We start from the raw sequence: 27,956 nt of genomic DNA, 5'->3' as shown, positions 1-27,956 counted from the left end.
CAAATGTGGAGGGATGAGTGTATATTCTTATTCTTTAATTTAATTCAATTGTTATTTCTTTCATTTTATCAGAAAAGCCACAGCCCGCAGAGCACTTGGGAAGGGCTTCTCGGAGCACAGGTTGAGAACTGCTGTCCTAGGCAGTGTTGATAGATTCCCAGCTGGGCCATGAAACCCATAGGGTAACCTTGGGCAAGTCACATACTCTCAGCCTCAAGGGAAGGCAATGGCAAGCTCTTTTGGAAGAAACCTTGCCTAGAAAACCCTATGACAGGTTTTCCTTAGGGTCACCATAAGTTGGAAACAATTTCAAGACACACAACAACCTGCTAATGGCATTTAATTTTTAAAAATACTTTTGTTTCCCAGTATCAGAAGGTAGTGGAGTGGCCTGCCTGCACTGGTATCCCTCCATAACATATTGACCTGGAACAACACCAACAACATCTTGACAAAATACAAACCTGTGACTAAAATCGACACACACGTATGATTTTTGACACCTTTTCCCTGATGAAGAAGCCAGTAGAGCTTTGAAAGCTTGCAACATGTATTTTATGCATTTTGGTTGGCCCAATAAAAGTATCACTGGTGGATTTTATTGTACTTTGTCAACAGCGTGTTCTCATCCCCAAGAACAGAAACAAAGAAAATCCCAGTTCTTATTCTGTGTGGGTGGGAATATTGTGATTCCTCCAGATGTTATAGGACAGCTGCTTCCCCACTTTTCTCACTACTTGTCCAGCAACATCTCAAAGTCCTCATAATTCCTACTCCTGATTACATATATAGGCACAAATCTAGTTCTAGTTCCCATCACTATCCAAATGTATCCAGTTGCTAGTTCCTTCCTTTCTTTTGTTTTTTAAACAAAAAAAGTGTTTATTTAAAATTCATGCAATGTCATTGATGGGTTGCATCTAATTCATTTTAGTCTCATTAGATAACACATCAGGTTTGATGATACTCTAATCAGGCTGGTCGATTTATATAGCACAACAGACAGACAGACAGACAGATCACAGAAACAAACTTTTTAAAAAAGGATATTTTTATTAACATAAAAGTAACGCGCACACACATATCATCAAATCACTCACAAATCATACCACCAATAACGTACCAACAAACACCAACATAAAATAAACATTCAGGGGTAGCTGTGTAGGCCATTTAACAAATACAAACAAAAATCTATTAGTGATACCTTTATTGGCCAACCGAAATGCACAATATACTCGTTGCAAGCTTTCGAAGCTCCATGGGCTTCTTCATCAGGCAAGATATTACCATTAGTTTATACCTCTACATTGTTGCTTATATTGACTTATATTGACCAGATGTTAGTTCTAGAAACAGCAGACCCACTGAGCATATGGGATCTTCAATACCTGATTCAATGCGTTTCCTCTCATTAGGAGTGGCCATTAGATTTGGGGATGTAACGATCATTTGCTGCAGTTCGCTAAACATACGAAGGAATTGCTAGTTTCTAGGCCTCTTTAATTGTTTTATGTACCAGCCGAAAAATTTGCCACCTGATTGCCTAGGTGTGAGAATTTTCAGATGGTTCATTTGCAAATGAGGTAAATGGGTAGGAAATTCCTTTTGAAATTCATTGTTTTGGACGTTTCTTGCATCCATGCAATTAAAACAGCAGGGCGCAGAAGTGTGGGCATATTCACATTGTCTAGCAAGCAACATAGAACATACAACATTTGTATGTACAGCGCTGTGTAAATTTACAGCGCTATATAAAGGTTAATAATAATAATAATAATAATAATAATAATAGGAAGCTGTCTTGCCAGGTGAGAGCCCTGATAGGAATGGGTGAGCTCTGGCCCTTAGGATGAGACACTGTACAGTACCTATCTCACACTTCTCATGCGGGAAGAGTAATTTTATTGCCCACCATTCTTCAGGCACAAGAAGAATTATTCTGTCATTTCACATTCTTAATTAGATTTAAGGGGATTTCTCCTCCACCCCCACCCCATTTTTCAGACAGTGCTAATGCAAATAGGCTTAACATTTCCCTGTTGTAAGGCTTGTGGGATTGAAAATGTCCAAATGGTTGCAGCCAAGGTTCGGTGTGAGGCTGAAGCAGCTCTGTTCTGTTGCCCATTGGTTTTAGGAGTTTATCACACTGGGTAGAGAGATTAAAGCGCATTTAAAGCATCCTACAAATAGAGTGAAAATGGTGAGTAATTGCGTGAATGGTTACATGCAATTGCGCAAATAGTGATATCGGATTGGAAACGCATTGTAACTGAAATCCCAAAAGTAAAAAAGATATGCTTTAATGCTTCTTTGTGACCACTTTGGGGCCACTTTAATGGTGGGTTTTGTGCGAAGTCGTGTGAAATTGTTTAGCGTAATTATGCGATTTTTCCAGGCTATTTAAGGGATAAACTCCCAATCTCCTTTGTGTGATAAACTCTTTACTGTAGGTCACCTGACAGTAAGAGGAGCTTACAACTACTCTAAAGTGGCATCTGAGGAAGTAGACCAAAGCTGCACTGGCACTGTAGAAATAATCCAGGTTGAAACCCCTTTAACTGCTGTGGCTCAAAGCTATGGAATCCTGGGAATTGTAGTTTGTTGTGGCAGAGAAATCTAAATGTATCACAAAGCTGCAATGCCCAGAATTCCATAGCCTTGAGCCATGGCAGTTAAGGCAGTGTCAAACTGGATTATTTCTGCAGTGCAGATGCAATGCCAGTGTATTAAAGCTGTACTAAAACAACTTTTCACTCAGTCACAAAGGTGCTACAAGATCCCTTTCCATATTGTTATTCCAGACTCACACAGCTGTGTCTCTGAATGGTACTACCCTACAGTGTTATCCTTCTGTCCTTTTTAGAATCCCAGTTTCTCCACTAATTCCTATCAGCAATTCCCAGCAGTCCTTGGGGACTAGTTCTTTTCAAACATTCTCAGTTTTAATATACCTGCTTTGTGATATTATAGGATAAGAAAAACAAGGCCAAGGTGATTTGATTAAAGCCAGCACTTGAAGAAGTGGGCTTACAGGAGGCCATATTTTGAAAAGCAGGACAGATATTTCTAACATGCACAGGAGAGCTGAGGGTGTATCTGCACGGTAGAAATAATGCAGTTTGACACCACTTTAATTGTCATGGCTCCATCCTACAGAATCCTGGGATTATAATTCAAAGACATAGCCCTGTTAATTTGAAAAATCAACATGATCTTGTGACACCTTTGAGACTAACTAAAAGAAAGAAGCTGGTAGCATCTGAAGAAGTAGATTTAAGTCTATAAAAGCTCATAATACCAGCTTCTTTCAGTTAGTCTTAAAAGTGCTGCAACATTCCTTTCCATACTAATCCCAGGATTTGTAGTTTTGTAATGCACCAGCACTTTTTGGCAGAGAAGACTAAAGAACATATGAAACTACCAATCTCAGGATTCCATAGTATGGAGCTATAGCACCTAAAGTGGCGTCAAACTGCATTATTTCAACAGTGTTGATGCACCCTATGTGGGAAGATAACAGCATTCAGTGCAGTCATGCTGATCACATGACTACTGGAGTCATCTTCAAACAACACTGGCTCTTTAGCTTAAAAACGGAGATGCGTACAGTCAGTTATGACCAGACATTCATGTCAATGGACTACCTTTATCATATATTTGTGTGTGTGTGTGCACACGCGTGCATAAATCCAAAAAGCAAACCTTGATTTTGTCACTTTCTATAACGGGCACCATTTTACTGTGCTGTTATATATCATGGGACTTGAGCATCCACAGATTTTGGTATCCATGTGGAGTCCTGGAAAGAAATCTCAGCACATAACAAGGTCCCACTGCAGTACCATATATATTCAACTGTAAATCGATCTCATGTATAAGTCAAGGGCAGGTTTTGGGGCCAAAATTATGGATTTTGATATGATCTGATTATAAGTCAAGGGTAAAACTTAAAGGCATGTAACAAAGGATCTAAATGATGAAGCAAAGGGAAACAATCCCAAAGAACTTACAAAAGTCCAGCAGGCATAACTGTGTTCACACTGAAGGCTAAGAGACTAGAGGAAGGTCAGTGCTTCCAGGACAGATTGCACTCTTGCAGTTCACCAGGGGATGGTTTCTATTTTTATTAAAGTACGGTATTTACATTAACCCATGGGCAAGTCAATTCAGATTTTTTTTGGGGGGGAGTCAATTTTTTGACTAAAATTTCTAGACTTATGAGTCTATACAGTATATACTCTGGGATACAGAGGACTGCAGACCATGCACTGATGTACATAGGCAGATGTCCTAAAGGTATCAAGAGAGAGAAAGAAAGTCTAAGTCTAGTACAGAAGATTAAAATGACCTTCTCCCATCTCTTTCCCCTTCTCCACATACAGTACTAAAATGGTCTTTTTCAATGTAAATGATTTGTGGTAATTACATATCACTTGTTCTTCCTCCCTTGAAGATAACTGTAATTTATTTTAGCTGGTGTGTGATCTGCCTGTAGGTGCCCATCAGAATTTTCTAAATATTTAATATACATTTTTAAAATTAATGGGAGAATATAAATTGGCACTGCATGAGTTATATATACATTAGTCTGGGTAATACATTCATTTTAGTTATCTCTGGGCCATTCCCATAACAGATGCTATTAATTTGTAGCTGCCATAATACCAATATGATTTGTTTTTATTTTATTTAGAAGCGGTGCATACTGCCCTTCAAAAATATTTCAAAGACTGTTTACAAAAATACATCACCAGCTTTAACTACGTTCTAATAAACACGTTGTAAAGGCTTTTTTTTTAGTAGAATACTCAGCTGTTTCAGGTTTTTAAAATTCCATTTGAAGATACACACACACACACACACACCCCATTGCTTGCTCATCTTCTAAGAACAAGGTTGGGAATCATGCAGCCTTTCAGATGGTGTTGGACTGCAACTCCCAGCAAACTTAGCTGTAACATCCCGATACATGTACCAATTCAGATATAGTTTGACACAACATTAAAGTGCAAGCATGAGAGAACGTGGTATGCAATTGTTGTTTGTTTGTTGTTGTTTTTTTTATTTATATACTGCTATTCCAAAGATCATAGCGGTGAACAGCAAGTAAGCTAACTAGCAAGTAAGCTAATTTGCCCCCAACAGTCTGGGTACTCATTTTAGCGACCTCGGAAGGATGCAAGCCTGAGTCGAGCTTGGGCCCTTTTGCTGGTCTTGAACTCGCAACCTTGTGGTTTTGAGTGAATGGCTGCAGTACAGGCATTTAACCACTGCGCCACCAGGGCTCCTACACACATAGTGCAATGACAGGGAAATGACACACATAGTGCCGGACATAGGGGGTGTGAACTGCACATAGCATTTTGGGATATCCAGATCTTGTCTAAGTATTATAAAGTCTATGAAGCATCGTCACTCACACCCAAACCTTCGCATTTCCCAAATACCTAAACAAGCGCTTCCCTTTAGGAATATTCCTATATTCCTCCAGAGGTAATCAAACTTTTGGTTTCCCATGGAACTCTCATGGATCAAGACTATAAATATTATCCCCCAAATAAAAACTTTTTGTGACAGTTGCAGTCAACTTGTCCCCACCTGAACCATGGCTGTTGTCCTCAGGCTTCGGTCAGAGTTCCTTTGTCCATTCCTCCCAATTCCTGAAGCTACTTACTCAAGACTTGCGGACAGAGCCTTTCTGCTTTCCAGCTTTCCATAGATTCTTAGTTCAGGATCAGTAATTGCACTACATCTCCTAAGCCTCCAATTCTACTATCTCATTTGGCTTCCATATTTGTCTCTGTGTTGGTTGGACAAATTACCTGTGTAATTTTCTGTTTCTTCTAAGTTCATATAGGCGGGTTCCACACCACTCAAAAGTACATGCTTGGCATGTACTAGGGTTAGGGAGTGGCGTCCTTTCTGGGTGTTACACATGGGCGCTGTCATTTTGACATAGCAGACGCTTAGCGTCTGCACGTCGCAGTGCGGAAATGACGCCACAAGTATGCCATTGGCGCCTTGCAGCATCATTTCCACGTCGCAAAAAGAACCCACTTTTTGTGGGTCTTTTGCTGCGCCAGGGAATCACACTGTTTGTCCACTGCGGTTCCCTGGCGCAGTAACCACGGGCGCCGGCAGCGTGCCCTTTTTGGGTGCTCTATAAAGCACCATAATTTCATATGCTGGAGGCATCTATCAGGTATGGCTGTTATAGCTGGTGCTCCTATTATGTTACCCACTCTTGCATAGCCAAAGTGAGTGTTACCAAAACTAAAGATAAATTGCTGCTGTCAGTGGAGGTTCTACTAGCTAGCACCTTACATTTAGGGTAACACAACCAGCATTACAAATGGTGAGGAATGCTGGGAACTGTTACCCAGTAACATCTGGAGAGCCATATGATTCCCATTCATCTTAAGAGAAATGGGTGGGTGTACACAATATCTACAAAAAGAGCCAATAGTGAGAGGTTTGAATAGTGGACTAGGACTCCAGGCGGTCAGGATCTGATTTCTAACTGAAGCCATGCAAATCCACTGGGTGGCCTTAGGCAAGCCACACTCTCTCAGCCGAAGATGAAAGCAATATAAAATCTTACCCTGAACACATCTTGCTAAGAAAACCCAACAGCAGGGTTGCCATAAATCAGTGTCTACTTAAGGCACACCACCAGATCATCATCATCAACAACAACAAAATAATATGATTGTGGCTAGACCTGCACATATAAATTGTCAGGTTGTGGTTTGTTGAATTCTGGCCCCTTGTTCTATTTGAACACAATTATCGCATGGGAATTTGTCCTTAACCTGTCCATCCTATTTGAGGGGAAACAGCCTTCTCTCATTCCTGCCTAGAAAAAGTTACTATTAACCATCCACTAAGCCACCTTATGGATGTGATAGTTGCATCTGTTGCACCATGCCACCTTCCTTATGCTGTAGCTTCCTCAGACTGTCACAATCCAAGGTAAAAAGCAGATACTTTTTCTTGTATTTTGTCTTCATCTGAACATTGCAGACATCTACGAAATGTGATATATGAGCTGGAATTTTACCGTACAGTTCAGACTAATGTTTTCATTACCTCCTGCACACTGCTTATTTTCTACTCCTTTCTTTTTCATTTTTAATTTACAAAATAAAAACAAAAATTGTATGCTAGCATTTGGCTGCTTTCTTGTAAAAAGAAGAGGGAGGGGGAAAAAAAGAAGTGGCAGCACCTTTAAGAGTACATAACTGGGTTTTATTTTCACATGAGTTTGCGTGGATATGAACCCACTTCTTCAGATACACTATCAAGTATTAATGCATCTGAAGAGGTGAGATTTATATCCATGCAAACTCACATAAAAACCAATGAATCTTAAAGGTGCTGCAACATTTCTCCCTCCTCTTCCTCCTTTTTAATGCTGCAAGAAACTAATACAGCTACTTCTTTGAAAATCACCTAGAAACAGGATGCCTTACTATCCTAGTTGATTAAGCCAGTGCTGAGACCTTTCCCTTATCAACAGCTGCATTCTTTGCAATGACTTGCAGAATGCTTCTTTGTACTGTGTTTCAGTACTGTAAGAACACAAGATTAAACTATTTGTGCTGTCACAGATTGTGACTATAGCTACAAGAGAATCTCCCTTGCTTGCAAATTAGACACAGGCTCACTTAGTGCTGTGAACCTTTTTACCCCTTGAGTCATTTTTGAGATAAGAATATTTATCTATGTGACGGCTTCCATGTAAGTGGGACAACAAGTCCAGTCTGAGTTTTAGCATGAACAATCCAATGTACTAAATCTGCCTTTGAAGTTTAGGTCCTTGGATAGCTCCCTTAAAGTTTGGACTAATACCTCGAGCAGGTTTTAGTCCAAACTTTAGTTGATGGAAGTCGCCACGTACAACCAATTTATATTCTATTCTGAGTAGTACATTTCTTTCTCTCTCCCTCCTATGTAAGGGATTTATTTTTCTTTTGATAAGTGCTAACAGTTTTGGGAACTTGGGAAGGCTATTATATAAAATCCATAATGGGCTAACTATTCTTTTGATATCTTTTGGCAGAAGGAAAGATGTGCTACCTGTTCTTTTCTTTCTTTTTTTAACTCTCCCTTTTGTCTTTTTCCACACTGCTCTTAATCTGCATGAAAAATTACAAGAAAAAGCCAAAGGCCACACAAAACACTCTTACTACTTATTTTTTAAACTATGTATCTTTCTTCAAGGAGACAGACTGCCAAAATAAAGCTGCTTCGGGTCTCTTTGGAGGTATGCTATTTAAATGATGCATGGGTACTAAGAGTCCAGAGGTTGCGCCAAAGCCACACTCCATTCCTAAGCACTGGAGTGCAGCTTTGGTGCAGCTTCCGGATTCTTAGGGTGCATGCATCATTTAAACAGCATACCTCCAAAGAGATCCGAAGCAGCTTTATTTTGGCAGTCTGTAACAGGCCTATAAGAGGTAAAAACAGTACCTGGCCATTTCTGCCCGCTATACTTAAACATATCAGAGGCTATTAGGTACAGAGCTTGGAAAAGTTACTTTTTTGTCAAAGTCTGTATTTCTTCAGAGTGGAGTCCAAAAATAACTTTATCAGGCTTTGGGAAGAGTTCCCTGTATATCACCTGTCACAGAGGAATTGCAGTATGGCAATAAAATCTAAGAAAGGATGCTGTATGCCCAACTGCCTACTTTTATAATGTGTAGGCCATGCAAAGGTCCTCATGTCACACCTTTATGTATACCTTTAAGTCATTTGCCTGTTAGCCTGCATTCTGTTCTTTCTGAATGTAATAAATGTATTTCACTGAATAAAAATACTTAGTTTCATGTGGAGAGAATTTAATGCTTACCTGCATGAGATGAACCAGAGTGATTCCAATCTGTTATGTGTTCTAATCATTTTCTAGTTCAGTAAATCAATCTATTTAATCACTCAAATGTCTTCCTGAACATCCTGAGATATTCCTCGGTGCAAACACACACACAAGCACACACACACGAGCACACACACACTTACACTTTGTCGTCCCATTGATGTGGGTTCTTTTACTCAAACACATTTCTGGGGGAAAGACAGTAAGGACAGTCTCCTGGTCATCTATCCTGTCACTGGATAGGAAGATGAGGTTCACAGTTCTCATTTCATATCTGAAGTGCAGATGGTATATTGTGTAGGAGCTTCTTTTTGAGCTAAAATGGTCTGGTGAGGAAACACTGCTTTGTCTACTTGAGGTAGTCCAAACATGGGGAATGTGTAGCTCTCTAGCTATTACTGATTTGCAGTACCCATTATTCCTCACCTGTCTAGGGCTTATGGGAATTCCAGTCCAGCCATATCTAGAGGGCCACATCCTTTATCACTATGATAGACAATACTCTATCCTATTAACCCAGCATTTGCAGGTAGGATCATAGTTCAGATTTCCTAAAACTTTATTTATACTCCTGCCTTTTCCCCACAGAAGGATTCAAGGTGGCTTACAAAGTAAAGATAATTATAAATAAAACCACACTTTAAATTTTAAAAAACTCTCCACTGTAATTATAATTATTTTAGTTACTTGTGTAGGGGGACAGAAGTTCCTTTTCTAGATGAACTGGTAAGAAAATTCAATAAAACAACAAACAATCTCAATAAAAAAACTTTCTCAAACATTTAAATCTAACCATCATAATAAATAGTATGATGGGTTACTTATAACAGTGGTCCACACTCAAGGGAAGGGGAAGCCATTAAAAATAAGGGTGCTTTCAAATGGAAGGCTTCTAGTGCTATGGGTGAGAAAGCATTGTACACATATTCCATCTTTTCTTTAAGTGATTTTCTGTGGTAAGAAAAAAGATGGAAGACATAGTAGGAAGAGAATACAGAAGGGTTAGAATGAGACAGAGGCCCAAAACAGGTGGCTCAAACATGCCAGCTTCGGGCCAATCCGGGGGTGGAGTTCAGATAACACATGCCCGCGGATTGGGGTGAAGCTGCACCACGGACACCTAAGGTGGCCCAAACTCAGCTGCAAAAAAGTGCTCCTTGCCTGCAGTCCATTGCAGGCCATGGTGGCAGACCATGCGACCGCGTGTCTGGTCACCACAGTCCTGCACCGCTCAGGGAGTGCTTAGGACAGGAACAGCCAAAGGCCTCTCCAAGCTACCAGTTTGCTTGAGGCCAGAGTGATTATCAGCGTCATCAGGGGCTGGCCTAAGACCGAGTGCCCTCCCTCATAACTGTCATCTTTCGGCCGTTGAGGGAGAGAGCAGGCCGGCCCAGCGTCATCAGGGCTGGCCTGAAGACTGAGTGCCCTCCCTCATAACTGTCATCTTTCGGCCGTTGAGGGAGAGAGCAGGCCGGCCCAGCGTCATCAGGGGCTGGCCTGAAGACTGATTCCCTCCTCCATACTGTCATCTTTCGGCGTTGAGGGGAGAGAGCAGGCCGGCCCAGCGTCATCGGGGCTGGCCTGAAGACTGAGTGCCCTCCCTCCATACTGTCATCTTTCGGCCGTTGAGGGAGAGAGCGGCCGGCCCAGCGTCATCAGGGGACTGGCCTGAAGACTGAGTGCCCTCCCTCCATAACTGTCATCTTTCGGCGTTGAGGGAGAGAGCAGGCCGGCCCAGCTTCATCAGAGCTGGCCTGAAACTGTGCCCTCCCTCCATAACTGTCATCTTTCGGCCGTTGAGGGGAGAGAGCAGGCGCGGCCCCGCGTCATCAGGGGCTGGCCTGAAGACTGAGTGCCCTCCCTCCATAACTGTCATCTTCGGCCGTTGAGGGAGAGAGCAGGCCGGCCCAGCGTCATCAGGGGCTGGCCTGAAGACTGAGTGCCCTCCCTCCATAACTGTCATCTTTCGGCCGTTGAGGAGAGAGCAGGCCGGCCCAGGTCATCAGGGATGGCCTGAAGACTGAGTGCCCTCCCTCCATAAACTGTCATCTTTCGGCCGGTTGAGGGAGAGAGCAGGCCGGCCCCAGCGTCATTAGGGGCTGGCCTGAGGACACAGTGTATCTTAATTGTCGATTTTTCTTGTACTGTTATATAATTTTCTGTACACCGCTATGATCTATGCTGGAAGCTCTCTACCTGAAGGAATGTTAGATCTGCAAGTTCTCCCTTCCTAACACTACAATTACAATGCAAATGTTTCTATATGTGAAGACTACTTGAGTACAAAAGAAAGGGAAAACAAAAAATACCAAGTAATTTCTCAGGGGAAAGTGGAGGTGGAAAGAACTCTTGAATTTACTATTTTTTTGCATTGTAGTTTGCACAAAGCATAACAAAATAATATATTGAAAAGAGATATAATTAAAAACAGCATTTACACTGAAGTTTAGTTTTTTCTTTTAAACTAATAAATAGTTCAATAGTGAATTTTAAAATCCAACATTGCATTAAAAATTACAAATGTGCAAAAGGTTATCAGATATCTTCAGTTTACTGTCAGAAAAAGTCCTTTGAGTTTACATATTCATATTTTATGATAAAGTACAAGAATGTGTGTTTACATACGATATATGAAAACATAAGAAACAAGGCACAAAAGAAAATATAAAAATTTCAGACAGCACTTGGAATACCCAAGGAATTCTGAGTAGTGTAAGGAATCAACACAAGGCAAATTGTAAAGAAAATCTGTTACAGTACTGCATAATTCAGTAACACTAGTCTGATCTTCAGAAAGAACAACAGTTTGTTTGTTTTTTAAAGAAGCTGAACATCCCCAAAGGATGTACTACTTGTAGGATAATGCCCACTTTTTGTTAAACTAACACAAAAAGTGCTGTAAGGAATTTTAATCCTATAAATACGTACTTAAGAATTGTTCAAAATCCTCCTTCAAAGTAAATTAAAGTTAGCTTCACAGAACTAGAGATCATGGAATGCTCCAAAAACTACAAATGAAAGTCATATGCTTGAGCTCTTTTCTCTTGAAACTGCTTTTAGGAAGTGACCCACAAAATAGATACAGTGAAATTGTGTATAAATGTGTATATTATGTAATATAACTTAAAAGATGAGAAAATCCTGCAAGCATACTAGATGGTGCAAAGTTGTTGAAGAACATATTCGATAGCATAAAATATTAAAGTAAGGCTTTGGTTAAACAAACAAAAAGACTACAAAGCATCAGCTGTGTGTAAAGAGTTCAGGCATTAAAGGAATAACATTTCCAAGGCAAGAGGTACACTCAAAATTTTGGCTACATTTGACTTCTCTTTGTACCACATAGTATAATATAAAATAAAATAAACTCAATAGAACAATAAAGACAAAACATTTGGAATAAAGCAAGGCTGATGCATTCTGAACATGTCAAAAGCATACATATGAAAATGAAAGTCCATAGTAGTGTGTGCAGGTTTCTAAAAGAAGTTTCTTGCGGGTCTTCTACAGCCAGAAACAAAATATGTATGGTTTTCTACCTCTGTATTTCTAATATGCCAGCTGACTGCTAAGTATTTGATTACAAATGAATGTACACAAATTGCATTACTCATTTAAAAAAGTGCATAATGTTGGTCCATTTAAGAAAAAAACCTTAGGTAACAGATTAAGACCAAATGCCTTGTCTTGCAAAGATACACAGTACCTCATTGTATTATAATTTAGAAATTTGAGGGAATCCCCTTCCTCCAAATGAGAGCTTAAAGGAGAGAAGGACATCTTTGAAATTAGAGTTTCACAGTCACAACACATGCTCCTGCTCTTCCTAGGCACAATGGTGCAACCTGTAAAGGAAAAAACAGAAATACTGTATATACTCATGTAGAAGTCTAGAAATTTTAGTCTAAAAACTGACTCCAAAAACCTGAGTTGACATCTTTAGGTCAATGTAAGTACTATATCTTAACTTGTATTTAAAAAGGAACCATCCACTGGTGAAAGGCAAGATTGTACTATGTCCTGGAAGCACTGACTCCCCTGTACTCTCTCATTCATCCAGCCTTTAGGGTGAGCACAAACAATTCTTTGGCATTGTTTTCCTTTGCTTCATCCTTAGATCCTTTATTACATGTCCCTAAGTTTGACCCTTAACTTATTCATGGGTCATATCAAAATCCATAATTTTGGTCCCAAAACTTGCCCTCAACTTGTACATGAGTTCAGTATACGGTGAGTATAGTCCAGTATATACAGTAAGTGAGTGACAAAACATGTCTCTTAGAAATTTTACACTAAGATAGGAATCAGATGTGTGGGGAATAGACTGGCATGAAAAGAGACAGAGAGAGAGAGTTCAACTTGAGTAAAAGGTCAGCTGGGTTGTACCTTAGGTCTTTTATTCCATGCCAATGATCAATTCCAGAAATTATGAAACATGTATTTGCAGATCTGTATAAATCTACCACTTAAAAAGAATAGGATTCTTCCAATCCATGGTGTCATCTTTTGTTCATCAGGGCTTCAGTCCCTTGGACACACAGGCATATTTGACAGATTCTACTTGTCTTACCAGTTATATATATACTCATGTATTAGTCTAGAAATTTTAGTCACAAAAGTGACCCCAAAAAACCTGGGTCGACTTATCCATGGGTCAAAAGAAAGGAAGCACTTTCTTTCCCTGAGGAGAGTGGTGAAAGGTGAGAGCTTAGGCCACCTCAGCAGCACCTAAAAGAAGCACCAACCCCTTCTACTCTGTCCACCATGGCTCCACTTCTGGCCTTTCTGGATGCCTCAGTTGGAAAAGCAGTACATAGATTGTCTAAAACCAAAGGTTGGAAACATTTCCTTTTTAAAATTACAACTGTCAGAATCCTCCAACCAGCATGGACAGAGACCATGTGGGTTTGGGAATTATAGGAGCTGTAACCCAAAGAGAATTTTTCCAAGATCTGTCCAAAATTTATCCAGATAGAACAAGAACAGAATAGCAGCTTTCAAGTTGAATTTCCGCTTTGGTTTCCCATCACTACCATTGAAAATTAACTCTGCTCTATCATTGGAACAACTGGAAATTTTGCTCTGTACTACCTAGTAAATGAAGTTTGAATATATGAAGAGTGCTTTTACTTCCTAGCTACTCTATAATTTAAAAACCAGAGGCTGAATTTTCAGATAGACTTGAGTTTCTGTACTTTTCTTTTTAAATAATCAAATATGGATTCTTGTCTTTCTATTAATTTATATATTTTACCATACTGTTTTACTTTTGTGCCAGAATAAGAACATTTTGCATCCTCACAGAGCTAAGCAACTTGTGTAGTTCAAGTGAGAACAACAATGCCAACTAAATTAATTTCAATTCCAGGCGATAACACAACAAACTGTGAAAAAATAAAAGAGGATTAATACTTCTCCAAGGCAATGTGAAAAGCCAAATTCAAAAAATGTAGCTTATCACCTTTTCTAAAAGTAAAAAGAGTGGGGACAGATCATAACTCTGCGGAGCATACATTCCACAGTCTGAGAGCAGCACAGGAGAAAGTGTCTATCAGGTGGGCCTATGAAGGGAACAGTATCATCATAAGTATCTTTCACTTCCAGGAAGCTAAAACATCTGTAAACAGGGCCTGGACGTGGGTCTGACTATGACCTCTACCTCAAAGCAGAACACACAGAAACCCATATTTAAACATGTTTTTGCCAACCCAATTAATGACTCCCTGAATTACTTTGTAAGGATATACAACTGCTCCTCAAAAGACTGAGATGACTTCTAGAAAGCAGGAGGCACTTACAGATAGTAGTTCTTTTTCATGACCTCAGAGCATTGATCAACTATCTAGCAATGGCCTTTTAAGGCTTGAAGGGCATTGCTAGCCCTACTGGCAGAACATCTGTATCAGGTGTTAGAGGAATTCACCTAAGGCTCCTTAGGTACACAAACTCTGGTCGATGTGCCCTCTAAATCGAAACCCATACCTGTGTCCACTCATTTGTTTGGGGATCATAGGACTCCACTGTGTTAAGGTAGGTTTGTCCATCGTATCCACCGACAGCATACAGTCTGTCTCCAAGAAGGCAAACTCCCACGGCATCTCTGCTAATGCTCATTGATGCGACAGCAGTCCACACATCTGTTTTAGGATCATACCTGAAACGTTTTTTTAAAAAGATAAGGTATCACTGTTATGACTTGATTTTCACAAACAAGCTAACAAGACTTTCTGTTGATCATTGTGCTTCTTACAAACACAGATTTTTTTTGTGCTATCTTTTTTGTTGTTATTCTATCTTGTTAACAGCAATTCAATTAACTGGGAATTAGTTGAGCCTATACACTTGCCTCTTACCTTCTCCCTTCTTTGTGGCACTGATCCTGGTTATGTTAAACTACAATTCCATTAGATGGTTTAATATTAATTTACACCAACATCTTAAATCACATATTATGGAAAAAAATTGAACTAGAGCTTCCTATTATGGACATAACATGAAAATGTAGTTTTAAGGGAGATACGCAAACACAGAGGGGAGGGATGAAGAGAGGGAAGTATAGAGGCCTGATGTTCATTACTATGATTTGACAGACCAGAGGAATATATCCAAACAAGTTCACAGCCATAGCTGTCCCTTAAATGCATACCTTAATGTCTCCAGCTTGTTTTTGTTAATTAAAACTAATAACCATCATTGTGTTCTGCTCTGGCTGTTGGCAACATCTTTCTAATCCAACATTCCTACATTATTAACAAACTAGTAGAAGTACTTTTATTCTTATGGCTACCAGAAATCAGCCAGTCCAAGATAAAGGGACTCTTAACTTTAATAGCACCTGAACCTTGGCCCAAGTTCAGTTCTCTATACCATTGGAATTTATGAAAACCAGTCAATTGTTTCCATTTAAGTCATATATTTTATACCCTACCTCACATACGTATTATAGATGCAAGGTTTTAAACACACACAGAGGCCACTGGGCCAAAAAAGCTATATGGTATTGTACAGTGGTGTTTTCAAGCAAGTGTTACAGCAAGAGCTTTAAGATTAAGTTCAGCTTTTTTACAGTTAAAAGCAGCCAAAATCCAAATACTGATTAGTACTCCCATTGTTTTTGTCTGGCAGAGAATAATTTAAAGCATGAATAGTCTACTATTTAAAAATATCTGTGACTGTGTACTTCTAACACAGATATATTTTGATTGCCTTGAAAATATGATCCAGACATTTGGAAATGCCACTGATTTTAGTAGGAACTTCCAGTCTAAACAAAAAGAGAGCTCTGAAATACTTTGCTGGATTGGGCTAAATTTTTAGTTTTCTTTAAACAAAGGAAAAATCACTTCATTATGCTCTCTTGATAATGTTTCATCCATATAGAGTATATTCATATATAAGGACTTCATTAGGTGAATACCTCTCAACACAGTCAGACAGCCTTGATGTTAAATTGGAAGCTGGTGCATCATGACCTCCAATAGCATAGAGGAATCCATTCCAGGTGGTTACACCAACACCACCTCTTCGTTTTGACATCTGAGCGCAAAGTGTCCATTTGTTAGTATGAGGATCAAAGCATTCTACAGATTTGAGACAAGAACTTCCATCTCGACCTCCAACTGCATATAGCCTGTAATATACACAGACATGTTACAAATTTAACAGTCAACCTTTTCTAACCATAAACAAGGGACAGGAAAGACTTGTGCTCACGTCAAATTAGATGGTTTTGCTGAGTTAAAGCTACATAAATTCTAACAAACTGAAATCTTCCTCAGAGAAAAGAGAATAACTCACTAGGGTTGCTATTTATGAAAGAGTATGTCTCACCTGTTTTCTGATTTTGCTTATATATTACAGCCTCCCCAGCAATTGTTTGGTAACAAAACAACAGTTTTAAAGAATACCTACATTTCAATTCATTTGTACTTCAGCAAGTGGTGCAGTTTGTCCCTGGCTGCTGCACTACTTTTAAGAGTAAGAATTAAGTACCAGCTGTGGAATGTGGTGATTTAGAAGTGTTTTGACCGACTTATGTCCAACTAAACCATTTCTTGATCTTTCTGCTTTCCCTGTATATCCCATTATAGTGGGTGTGAGAAAAGTGTAAGTATGTGCTCCATGTGGCCCTCCAAGGCTATTTTGAGTCTCCAACTTTTCTACAATTACTTATTTTCACTTAAAATGTGGCGCTTGACATTTAGGAAGCATGGAGGAAATTTAATTATTTTTGCCCTCTCAAGTTGTTTTGGTCCTGGGGTGAAGAGCTTTATTCAAAAGCAACAGTGAATGCTAGCCTACTTTCCAGTTTGCTAACAGCCCAGTCGGGAAAAACAGATGACAAAATTGCCTCCTAGAAGGTGTAGGGAGACTTCTGAGTTTTAAAATGAAAAAAGAATTCAAAATATAGGGAGGAATGGCCTAGCAAGGTCTGGTGAAGGGCATATGTTGCCCCCAGATCTCCTATGGCCTGTTACAGACAGCCAAAATAAAGCTGCTTCGAGTCACAGTGGAGGTATGGTGTTTCAAGGATGCATGCGTCCTAAGAGTCCAGAAGCCATACCAAAGCCACGCTCCAGTCCTTAGGGATGGAGTGTGGCTTTGGTGCGACTTCTGGACTCTTAGGACGCATGCATCATTGAAACACCATACCTCCACTGTGACTCAAAGCAGCTTTATTTTGGCTGTCTGTAACAGGCCTATATCACTGAAATGGGTCTTTCCTATTTCTAAATAAACAAAGATGGACAAAAAGACAATCAAAACCCATGAAGCAAATGGTTAGTAAAGTCAAGAGAAATGACTATACAGGAAATATTCAGGGAGATAGGTTTCCTGGTATATTAGAACCTAAATTGAGTGACTATTTCCAACTAAAGTAGATCCACTGAATCAATCACTAAATGATTTGGCAACATTTATGCAAATCTTACTGTTGTTAAGTGGGATTAACTACTGAATTTAGCCCTAGGTGTTCTGGTAATCTGATATATTTCTCAAGTAGAAAAAAGTGCACTTGTGATTTTATCCCCCTCCACAAAAATGAATGAAACTGTCATTCTCTTCATATAATAAAATTTCTTCAGCCACCATGCTACGGAAAATAGATAGCAATGTTTAGTTTTCAAGATCTTCATCACCTACTATCAAGTTTGCAGCTAAAAATATATTGGTATGATTTATGCCAAATTTCTTAGAACCATTGCATGGCAAGTGAAATTGTGTCTATGGTTCTGAAACTATTTAAGTCCCTGGAGCAATCAATACGAAGGATAAAATGAACATGACAGATTTCCTAATGCCTACTGAATAAATTAAGAGGCAATGGATTGGACTATAAAATATGCATGCAAACCAGCACTCAGAATCTTTGCACTCTGTCTTTCTAGATGTTCTCAGGTTCCTAAATTTTATTTATGTACACAATTAAATATATTATTAGTTCCTGAGTAAAATCGTATGGGCCATTAGACTTTAGTTCTGTTATTCTACTTACTTTCCACTTAATACTGCTACCCCCACTGTACTCCTTGGAGTTGACATGCTAGCCACAAAGTTCCATTGACGTGCTTGTGGATCCCATCTTTCTACAGTGTTCAGGTAGCTCCAGCCATCATGTCCTCCTACAGCATACATAGGACCTTCCAACACTGCCACACCTTAAAACAAAACACATACTGTTCGAACGTGAAAGTGTCCAATTGTGTATCATATATAGAAGTGTTTTGAAAACTTGTTACCTTTCAGAAACCCTCTCCTCATTAACTTTTCTGATCCATGGAACAAGAGATTCTGTGGAAGATTCTGAGATACAAGACAACCTCAAATGACACATTAGTAAAACTAGTGGGATGAGTCCTAAAATATGTTCAGCATTTTGCTGGCCCATTCTTCATTACATGGTATAATAATTATAATATGTTTGTTAGAATTTTTATTTGTGAACTGCCTTGGGTCCCTTTCAAGGGACAAAGGTCGCATAGAAATCAAATAAATAAATAATTAATAATATGGAGCATAATGATGGTGAATAAACTTTTTTCCATGTTCCTTGTTCAGGACTCACTGGAACACCATTTGAAAGCTACAAGGAAAGCACTGAGTCATGATGGATAAACACATAAATAATAAATAATAAATTGTTTATTTATTAACTGCTTTTCCCAGGATCAAAACGGTGTACAAGTGTCAGTAAAGACAGTCAGTAAAAACAGTACCACAATTCACATATTAAAAATACACATTAAAACGAATTAAATCCATAAGCACAGTTAAAAACATACAGTAATAATGTTAAAATCATGAGTATCAATACGTCAAAGTCAATAGGGGAAAGATAATCTTAGAAGGAATTGGGAGGGTAGGACTGTAGGAAGAGGTGGGTTTTTAATGCCTTTTTAAAGGCTTCTACTGTTCCACTAAGGCGGATCCCTTCAGGTAAGGCATTCCACAGAGAAGGCGCTACTGCCATAAAGGCCCTTTGTTGAGTAGTCGCCAATCTCATTTTAGGGTGATTGAGTAACACTTTTCCTGTAGTCCTGAGAGTGCAGGGAGGATTATGCAGGGAGAGGCGTTCCCTCAAGTAACCCAGGCCCAAGCCATTTAGGGCTTTAAAGGTGATAACCAACACTTTGTACTGGGACCGGAAACGAATTGGCAACCAGTGAAGAGATTTTAAAACAGGTGTTATATGGTCGGACCTCGCTGTCATTGCCTTCCTCTGAGGCTGAGAGCGTATGAATTGCCTAAGACCACTCAGTGGGTTTCCATGGTCAAGTAGGATTTGAACCTTGACCTCCCATAGTTCTAGTCCAACATTCGAACCAGTACCCCACACTGGCTCTTTTCCACTACCCTATGCTGCAGAGCTTTTCTATGTCCAAATAAATATGTCATCCTGAGCAGAGCAGTCCTTGTTATTGAGGGATTTGACTCTAACTATCCCATTTTAAAAAATATTTCCAAACAGTAGCCCCCTCCATCGCCGAATATATTCCTACAGGACTTTTTACTCTGGCACCTGAAAGAAGCAGCATTAACAGAGGAGATCATTTTTAAAATACAAAAGTGTCTGACTTTTGCACAAAGAACACCATGCTGCCACCCTATCAAAGTGTTTACTTGAAATGGGCTGACCACAACAAAGCTATTGTTTTAAGAAAGCTATGAGCAAAAATACACATACCAAGTCCATGCCGATGAGTGGACATAGGAGGCATCACACTCCAAGTTTTTGTTTTGGGATTGTAGCACTCCACGGTATTCAATGTTTTCAATCCATCTCTACCACCAACAACGTATAACTTATCATCTAACACTGCTACTCCAAACTGCAGTCGTCTCCCATTCATATTTGCTACAGGAGTCCACATATTGGTACGGAGATCATACTTTTCGATACTTGTTGCTCCTTAGCAATAGTATAAAATAATATTTGAAAAGATCAATACTTAATATTTAATGCAAATAAAACAGGTTTTGGGCTTCACTGGAAAGTGATAGGTAATCTGGTTATCAATGTCTCTAAAAATTTTATTCAAAAACATATATACCAAAGATGCAGTATTAATTTATTCCAACACACACACACACATATGAGTTGCATCAGAATCTCTTTCAACAGCAATTTTACAAATAAGAAAGTTTTATGGTGCATTTACTAAATGTTCTACTGGGCCAAATCCAAATGGGATATTGCAAACAATTTAAGAACCAACATTAGATCAAATCTAATGACTGTTGAATCAAAAGATCTGTTTTGTTTTTTATGAATGTCTGTCTCAAATCTCTTTAACATTTCTATAATTAATTCTTCATAAAATATTAAGGGCTAACTTAAGTAATGAAAATATGCTCCTTCCCATGGATTCCAGGTTGCTTTTTAAAAAGTGCATTTATTTTGTTGATAATCATCTTATTAATGCAGTCCATGTACATTTCAAAATACAGCTGGAAAGCTGTTCCAGAGGTCAGAGTAAGCTGTGTTGGTGACATTATAAACACTATCCAGTAGACATTCTTCACGGCCAGCCTTTTTCTCTGGTTAAACTGAAACATACTGCAAATTCATTTTTCAAATATTTTCCCAGAAACAAAAATAAAATAAAATAAAATAAAAGATTACTGGCAAGGTGAAAACTAAGATGACACCATGACTTTAACAATTATATATCTGCTTCCACTCCTACTACAGACATGCTAAACTAATACCTTTAGTTGCATCCATGCCTCCAACTGCAAACAACACACCAACAGTAGATTTTCTAGGTTTTGTACGGGGACTTTGTAACATTGGTCTTCTCTCTGGCAATAAGTGGTACTTCATTGCTTCCATAATAAGTTTTTGACATTCAATGTCATCTCTAAAGAGTGCATTATTTTCCAGATCTGCCAAAAACTAGAATAGATGGATAGAATGTGCTGAATTGTTAAACAGGTATAAATCAGCAGGAACATCCTGGTCATAAAATGCCAAAGCCTCTGCCAGGAATTAATAGTGATAATACAGATATATGTATCAACTAACCTGTAATCAATACAGATAATAAATATTTATGTGACAGTCAGAGCCTAGCTGGACAAGACAATAGAGATAAGCTGATCACAGCATGTCCAAGACATAATCCTCTGCAATAGAAAGGTGTCATTTGCTCTCATAAGTGAAATGTCGGTGTACATACTTCTACTACTATTTGCATCTTTTATAAGTGCACACAGTGTCTGAAATCCTACAAAGATTTGCACAACCCAAGAGTTCTGTATGCAGAAATCCACTGTGGAACTGCACTGTGTCCTCTATTTTTAGCGGGGTAATTTTGAAAGCCCCTCTCAAAGGCAATTCTGTAGCTGCTGGTGAACAGGGAGAGATCAGAGAAGCACTTGGCTATGTTCCCATAATCAGACACATTTGTTGTTATTAGATGCCTTCAAGCTGACTTCGAATCATGGCGACTCTGTGGATGAGACATCTCCAAGACCCCCTATCCTCTGCCTCTCTGCTCAGGTCCCACAGGCTCAGGCCCATAGTCTCCCTCATTGAGTCCAGTCATCTGGCTTGCAATCTTCCTCTTTTTCTGCTCCCTTCCACTTTTTCCTACCATCATTGCCTTTTCTAATGACACTTTCCTTTTCACGGTGTGACTAAAGTACCACAACCTTAATTTAGTCATCATGGCTTCCAGGGTGAGTTAGTACTTGATCTGTTCAAGGATCCATTTTTTCTGTCTTTTTGGCCATCCACGGCATCCTCAGCACTTTTCTCCAGCACCACATCTCTAATGAGTTGATTTTCTTTTTATCTGCTTTCTTTAGTGTCCACCTCTCACATCCACACATGGTGATGGGGAATACAGTGGCTTGGATGGTCCTAACTTTAGTATTCAGTGTTATGTCTTTGCACTTTAGGATCTTTTCTAGTTCTTTCATAGCTGCCCTTCCTAGTCCTATTCTTCCGATTTCTTGTCTGCAATCTCCATTCTGATCAATGTCTGATCCAAGCCATGGGAATTCTTTGAGTATTTCTATTTCATTGTTATCTAGAATGAATTTATTTAGTTCTTCCATTATCGTTAATTTTGTTAGATGCATACTGGGAACATATTTTGCCAAGATCTGCCATGGTCCTCCAGAGGTTGCAGCAGATGGTATCATGAGTTATCTGCCACCAAGAGCATTTTTTTCATTTGAATTGGCTTTTAAAAATTGTGTTAATGTATCCATATTATTATCATCATTGAAAAAGGGATCACCTGAAGCATAGGGTTGTGGTTGACTGTGGTAATCAAAATATAACTAAGCAGTAGGTCCATCTGGCTGATATGGGAGGGAGGAGGGGTGGAATTCATGACAAAATCTTCAGTTATGGAATATTCTTCCTTTGGTGGCCTAGTCAGCACTGGTGTTTCTGCCACACCAAGTCAAATCCTTTATTAAAGCCTTTGGGGCCTAACTTACTCTATTCAGTTTATGCATATGCTATGGTTCGCATTATTTTAAATCATTTAACAGGTTTTAAATTGACTTTAAGTGAGAAATGGTTTAATATATTTTTAGCCTTTTAAAATTACTGTTATTGTTATCTATTCTCCAAAGTTGATGTTATTATACTCTTCCCTGAGATTCCTCGATAAAGCCCAAAGAACCAGAACAAAAAAACAGCAACAGTGTACAAGAATGCAAAGATATATTACAGTAATGTATGTAAATGCAAAAATACATTGCAACTATTATGACAAATAAATTATCATATTAAGGATAACAATATATGTGCATGTGCTATCTCAATATGATTACAATACAGTACTATTTCAGTATACTAATGCATAACTTGCTTCCATTTAGGCTTATATACACAGAAAACAAACATACAGTATTATCTATATTGTGGTTATATGAATAAATTTCCTATCCCAACAACAAATGTTTTTATTCTCTAAAATGGTCTTTTTGTATAATACTTGCTAGCTAGTATTAGCAATATTATAGGAAAAGACCGTTATAGAGAATAAAAACATCTGTTGTTGGGATAGGAAATTTATTTGCATAACTATGATATAAGTAACATTGTATGTTTCCTTTCTAAGTAAATATACTTTTAAATGGAATTAGTTTAATAATATTGTAAAAATAATGAGATAGCACATGCATATGTATGGTCACCTTAATATGATAATTTATTTGTCATAACAGTTGCAATATACTTTTGCATTTACATACATTACTGCTGTGTTTTGTTTTGGTTCTTTGGGTTTCTGCTGAGATAAGTGTTGGATATAGTGGTATTCTTGGATAAAGGGCAGGATATAAATATTTTAACAAATTAAAAAAATAGAATAGCTCTAAAAGATCTAAAGCGAAACTGCACAGGAACAGAATCCATATGTATCATGCCAAGGCCAGAAGAAAGACTACTAATCTGAAGCCCCAATTTCAATGTGTAACTTAGACAACATTTGCAAACTGTTTAGGTAGGAGAACCAAGAGATATTACTTTAAAATATTGATCATTAGCTGGAAGAAAACAAATGAACAGCTGTACTGGTTGCAGTCCTTTACCTGTGGTGCAAGTAGTGGCAGTCTGATGTATGCCAAGAGTTTACTGAGATCTTTCTTTCTTTGCTCCAAATCATGTCTCACCCATGTAGTCAACGCATTGAGGATGGTCTCTTCATTAGGAATATTCATGTCATCACTTGCTAAAAGTTTTGCAATTTCAGTGGCAGGTAATAATAAAAATTCTTGGTTTCTGATTACTTCCATGAAATGCTCCTAAAAGGTTCAAAACACACATTAAAAACAACAACAACAAGTTACCACAATGTTTGGCTTAAATGGACTAAAGATCAGGAACCTGTGAAATTTAACTGTGGACCAGTACATGAGATCCAGCCTTCACTTTGTGCAACCAAGGAAACATCCACATTCAAAGACTACACTTTGGGAACTGCCATTTTTGTCATCTCTCATCCTCATCCCTTTCTTACTGATGCCTTGCTTCATCAGAGAGTCACAAAAAGAATAATTGGAAAAGGAGTTCAGAAAACTATAAATGCCCTTCTTATACACAGATTTTTTATACATGGATTCACGGTTTGAAAATATTCAAAAAAAGTATAAATTTCATATATCCAACCTTGATTTTCCATTTTTTTTAATAAGGGACACCATTTTGCTATGTCATTATATTTAATGGGACTTGAGCATACACGGATTTTGTTATACACAGGAGATCTTGGAACCAAACCCCAGCGTATAACAAGGATCCACTGTATAGACTTTAAAAGTCTGTAAATTATACAAGCACATACCGTAAGCTTCGTTTGACAAAATGTAGTCTGTTCTTGCTAGTTTTTTGCTTCTCAAAATGTAATAAATAAACCTTATTTCTTAAAACAATTTAATGCAAAACAAGTATTTAACATACCACATAGTGTTTAAATACAGAAGTACTGTAATATCCATTTGTAAGCTGAAGTGACAGAGTGCTCTTTTACAGATCCTTCCAGACCTACTATATGAAATAATACTATGCCAAGAAATTCTTTTAATGCATTGATTAGAGAAAAGCCTGTTTCTTTATGGGAATCCTTGGAAATTATTCATTCAAAGATCTAAATACCTAGTTCCAGGGAGCACTGAGAAATTATCCGAATTCTGTATAAAGCTGTATTAATTTAAAATTAAATATGGGTTGCATAGTTGAACTCATCACAAAGTCTTTATTAAAATCAGTCAACACAAGTATTAAAAGAAGGTATTTTTAAAGAAAATTGATACAGTACTTTAGGTACATGTATCTTAAAGTCCTACACTAGAGGTATGGACCCTCAGGCCTTGGGGCTGAATCCAGCCCTACGGGATATCCTTTCTCTCTGGTATCACCTTTTGATGCATTTCCCAAATTTTGTATTGGTTTTCCCCATTCTTAAAGGTTGGAATTCTTCTTGTAAGATTTAATTACTGGAAGTAAAAGATTAAAGCCAGAGTATGCTGGTATTTTTGTTCCTTTTGTCTTTGGCCCTGCCCAGCACTGAAATGTGACCCCTAAAAACCTTTTTCAAACTGAATTTGGCCCTGTGGTTGAAAATGGTTTCCAGTCTTTGTTCTCCATATTAAATTGGACTGATAAGACTGAATATGAACCAGATGCAATGAAAATGTGAAGGCCAGTTCAAATTTACTATATAGGTTAATACTAATCACAGCCACATTTCAAAAGCCGTCAGGAGAAGCAACATGATGCAGAGATGTACATATGCTCAAACCTTGTGCTTTTTCTGAACTTGCCACTATTTGCAACACAACACATACTTCATTGTTTTTAATAAGCTACAGAGTTTAATTGTGGGTAGGTACCCTGAAGTCATATTACTGTACTTTTAAAGAATGAACATCAAATGGCTGCCGTTTTAGTGTTAACATTTCTCTTCCTTTCAAGCAGCTTTTAAGCAAATGAAATTAGTAGGGGATTTATTCTAATTGAAGATTCAATTGGACTACACATTTCTGTCGTGTTTCCATGGCAACTTTCATTTCAAACCAAAGTAGAGTCTTCCGTATTACTCATTATTACTAAAATTCAATTTCATGTCTCTGTTGGATCTAAGCAACATAAAAAAGAGGCCATGGGAAGAATTCATTTACCACAACTAATTACTTTGGAAATAACATTTTAAAATCCATCTAATTTAAATTTTATTCACATCAAACTATTAAAGACCAGAATGGTGTCACTGTTTTATTTCAGTGTCAATAGCTTCAAGAAAGTGATTTCAGCAACCATAGCTTCAAGGAACTATTGGAAGACATCTCAATAACTTCTCAAGTGCTTAATAGACGGGGAAACGAGGCATCAATAATATACAAAAGGAACAAGACAAATGATCGGGAATGCGTGGGAAGAACAGAAAGAATGGCTTGCAGACAAAGTTACTAAGGTGAAATTTCTAGCACACCAACAACAATTAATAATATTTATTTGGTTGTAATATTGTTGATTTTGCTGTTGTTTTGCCAGAGATGGAGAATATATTACCTCTCAGTTGCTTCTGAAATTAAACTCTCATCAGCCCTAGCCAGGAAAGCTAATAGTGAAAAATAAGGGAAATTGAAGTCCAGCAAATGCTGAGGGCATGTGGTCATTTCCCTCCTCACCCCTAGGCAGGCTGTGTTGTTATATTTGGGTGCATAGGGAGTGACACCAATTTACTTCAGGCTCCCATTTTGGCTGATTTTTTTTGTTTTTTGTGGGGGGGGGGGGGCTGGGGATGGAGGCTGTGTAGGAAAGGGAAGCAAATGACCAAATTTGTGGCTGATTTTGGGTTGCTTTGGTCAGTTTTCTCATAAAAAATCACCTGAAAACTGGCAAAACATGTAAAAAAATTGGATCTGTGGGCTTTCGGTGGATTTAGGGTCTGCAGTTTGGGGTCACAAGAGCCTCATATAGCCCACAGGCTGCATTTTACTCCCTCCTAGTCTAGGGAAATCTAAGACTGATAGAAAGTGAGCAAATCCTCTCAATATGGATTCTGAATTCACACAGATAATATATGTAAACTGTATTTTGTTGTTGTGTGTCCTCAGGTTATTTCCAACTTATAGTGACCCTAAGGTGAAAATATTACAGGGTTTTCTTGGTCAGATTTGTTCAAATGGGGTTTGTCTTTGGCTTCCTCTGAGGTTGAATAGGACTTGTCCAAGGGCATCCAGTGGGTTTTCATGGTCAAGCAGGAATATGAACCCTGATCTCCAGAGTCATAATCCAAGGCTGAAACCACTACAGAATACTGGCTCTCAGTAAACTGTATAAAATCCTGCTTTCTTTCATCTTCCCTTCTGTGTTGGCAAAGAGGTAGTGGCAGACCATATTACCTCAATTTGAGTGATTTGTACTTGGAAACTGTGACAGCAGATTATGCCTAAAATATGCAGATGAATTCTAGGCGTCACCATAAATTATTTATTTATGTGTCATCTGAATGCCATGCCCCCAAAGTGGCCAGAGGCCACTCCTTTTGGCCCATCTTCTTTGGGCCTTCACCATGTATCTACCAAGCCATGAGAACATCTAGGACTAATTTATATTGTTTAATAATAATGTATCATAAGAATATGAGACAAAAGTCATGGCAGAACATTGCATGCAATCAGCTTGTAAAAATTAGCTCTAAAACTAATACAACTGTAGCTAATATACTAATTTTTGACACCATCATCTTGAAGAGTTTTATCATTCATTGTGTAAGTAGTCAAAGCAGTTCATATACCTCATCTCTGTAATCATTACAGTAGCTCTGAAAGATCAGTCAGTTTTATTATCTTCATATTATACAAGGAAAGAATGGGCAGAGAGCTGCTTAACTGAGGTTGAATAGTTCATGGCAGAGCCAGAATTTGTACTGGCAGCTTCCACCTACTAATATCTATCTATCAAGTACAGTCAGCACTCCTTATCCATGGATTTTTTTTGTCCACAGATTCAAGCATCCACAGCTTGAAAATATTCCCAAAAAAAGTATAAATTCCAAATAGCAAGCCTTGATTTTCCATTTTATGTAAGGGACACCAATTTACTATGCCC

At 38.4% G+C, this 27,956-nt stretch overlaps 1 protein-coding gene across 4 annotated transcripts in view; it reads right to left on the bottom strand.

Annotated features, from left to right (window-relative positions):
- Positions 1-11,410: 11,410 nt before the first annotated feature.
- The window catches only part of KLHL5 (kelch like family member 5), a 58,981-nt gene continuing 42,435 nt past the window's right edge, over positions 11,411-27,956 (bottom strand). For all 4 annotated transcript variants that reach the window (XM_042469443.1, XM_042469445.1, XM_042469444.1 and 1 more), the window contains 7 exons: positions 23,933-24,145; positions 21,089-21,275; positions 20,064-20,288; positions 18,375-18,537; positions 16,296-16,508; positions 14,861-15,032; positions 11,411-12,723 (listed from right to left, as the gene is read on the bottom strand). In XM_042469443.1, coding sequence (XP_042325377.1) covers positions 12,667-12,723; positions 14,861-15,032; positions 16,296-16,508; positions 18,375-18,537; positions 20,064-20,288; positions 21,089-21,275; positions 23,933-24,145 — 1,230 coding nt within the window. In that variant the 3' untranslated portion in view covers positions 11,411-12,666. The remainder of the gene's footprint in view (positions 12,724-14,860; positions 15,033-16,295; positions 16,509-18,374; positions 18,538-20,063; positions 20,289-21,088; positions 21,276-23,932; positions 24,146-27,956) is intronic.

Source organism: Sceloporus undulatus, chromosome 5 (genome assembly GCF_019175285.1).
Source record: "Sceloporus undulatus isolate JIND9_A2432 ecotype Alabama chromosome 5, SceUnd_v1.1, whole genome shotgun sequence".
NCBI lineage: Eukaryota > Metazoa > Chordata > Lepidosauria > Squamata > Phrynosomatidae > Sceloporus > Sceloporus undulatus.
Note: the sequence above shows the minus strand (reverse complement) of the source record. Positions and strands in the feature narration are given on the sequence as shown.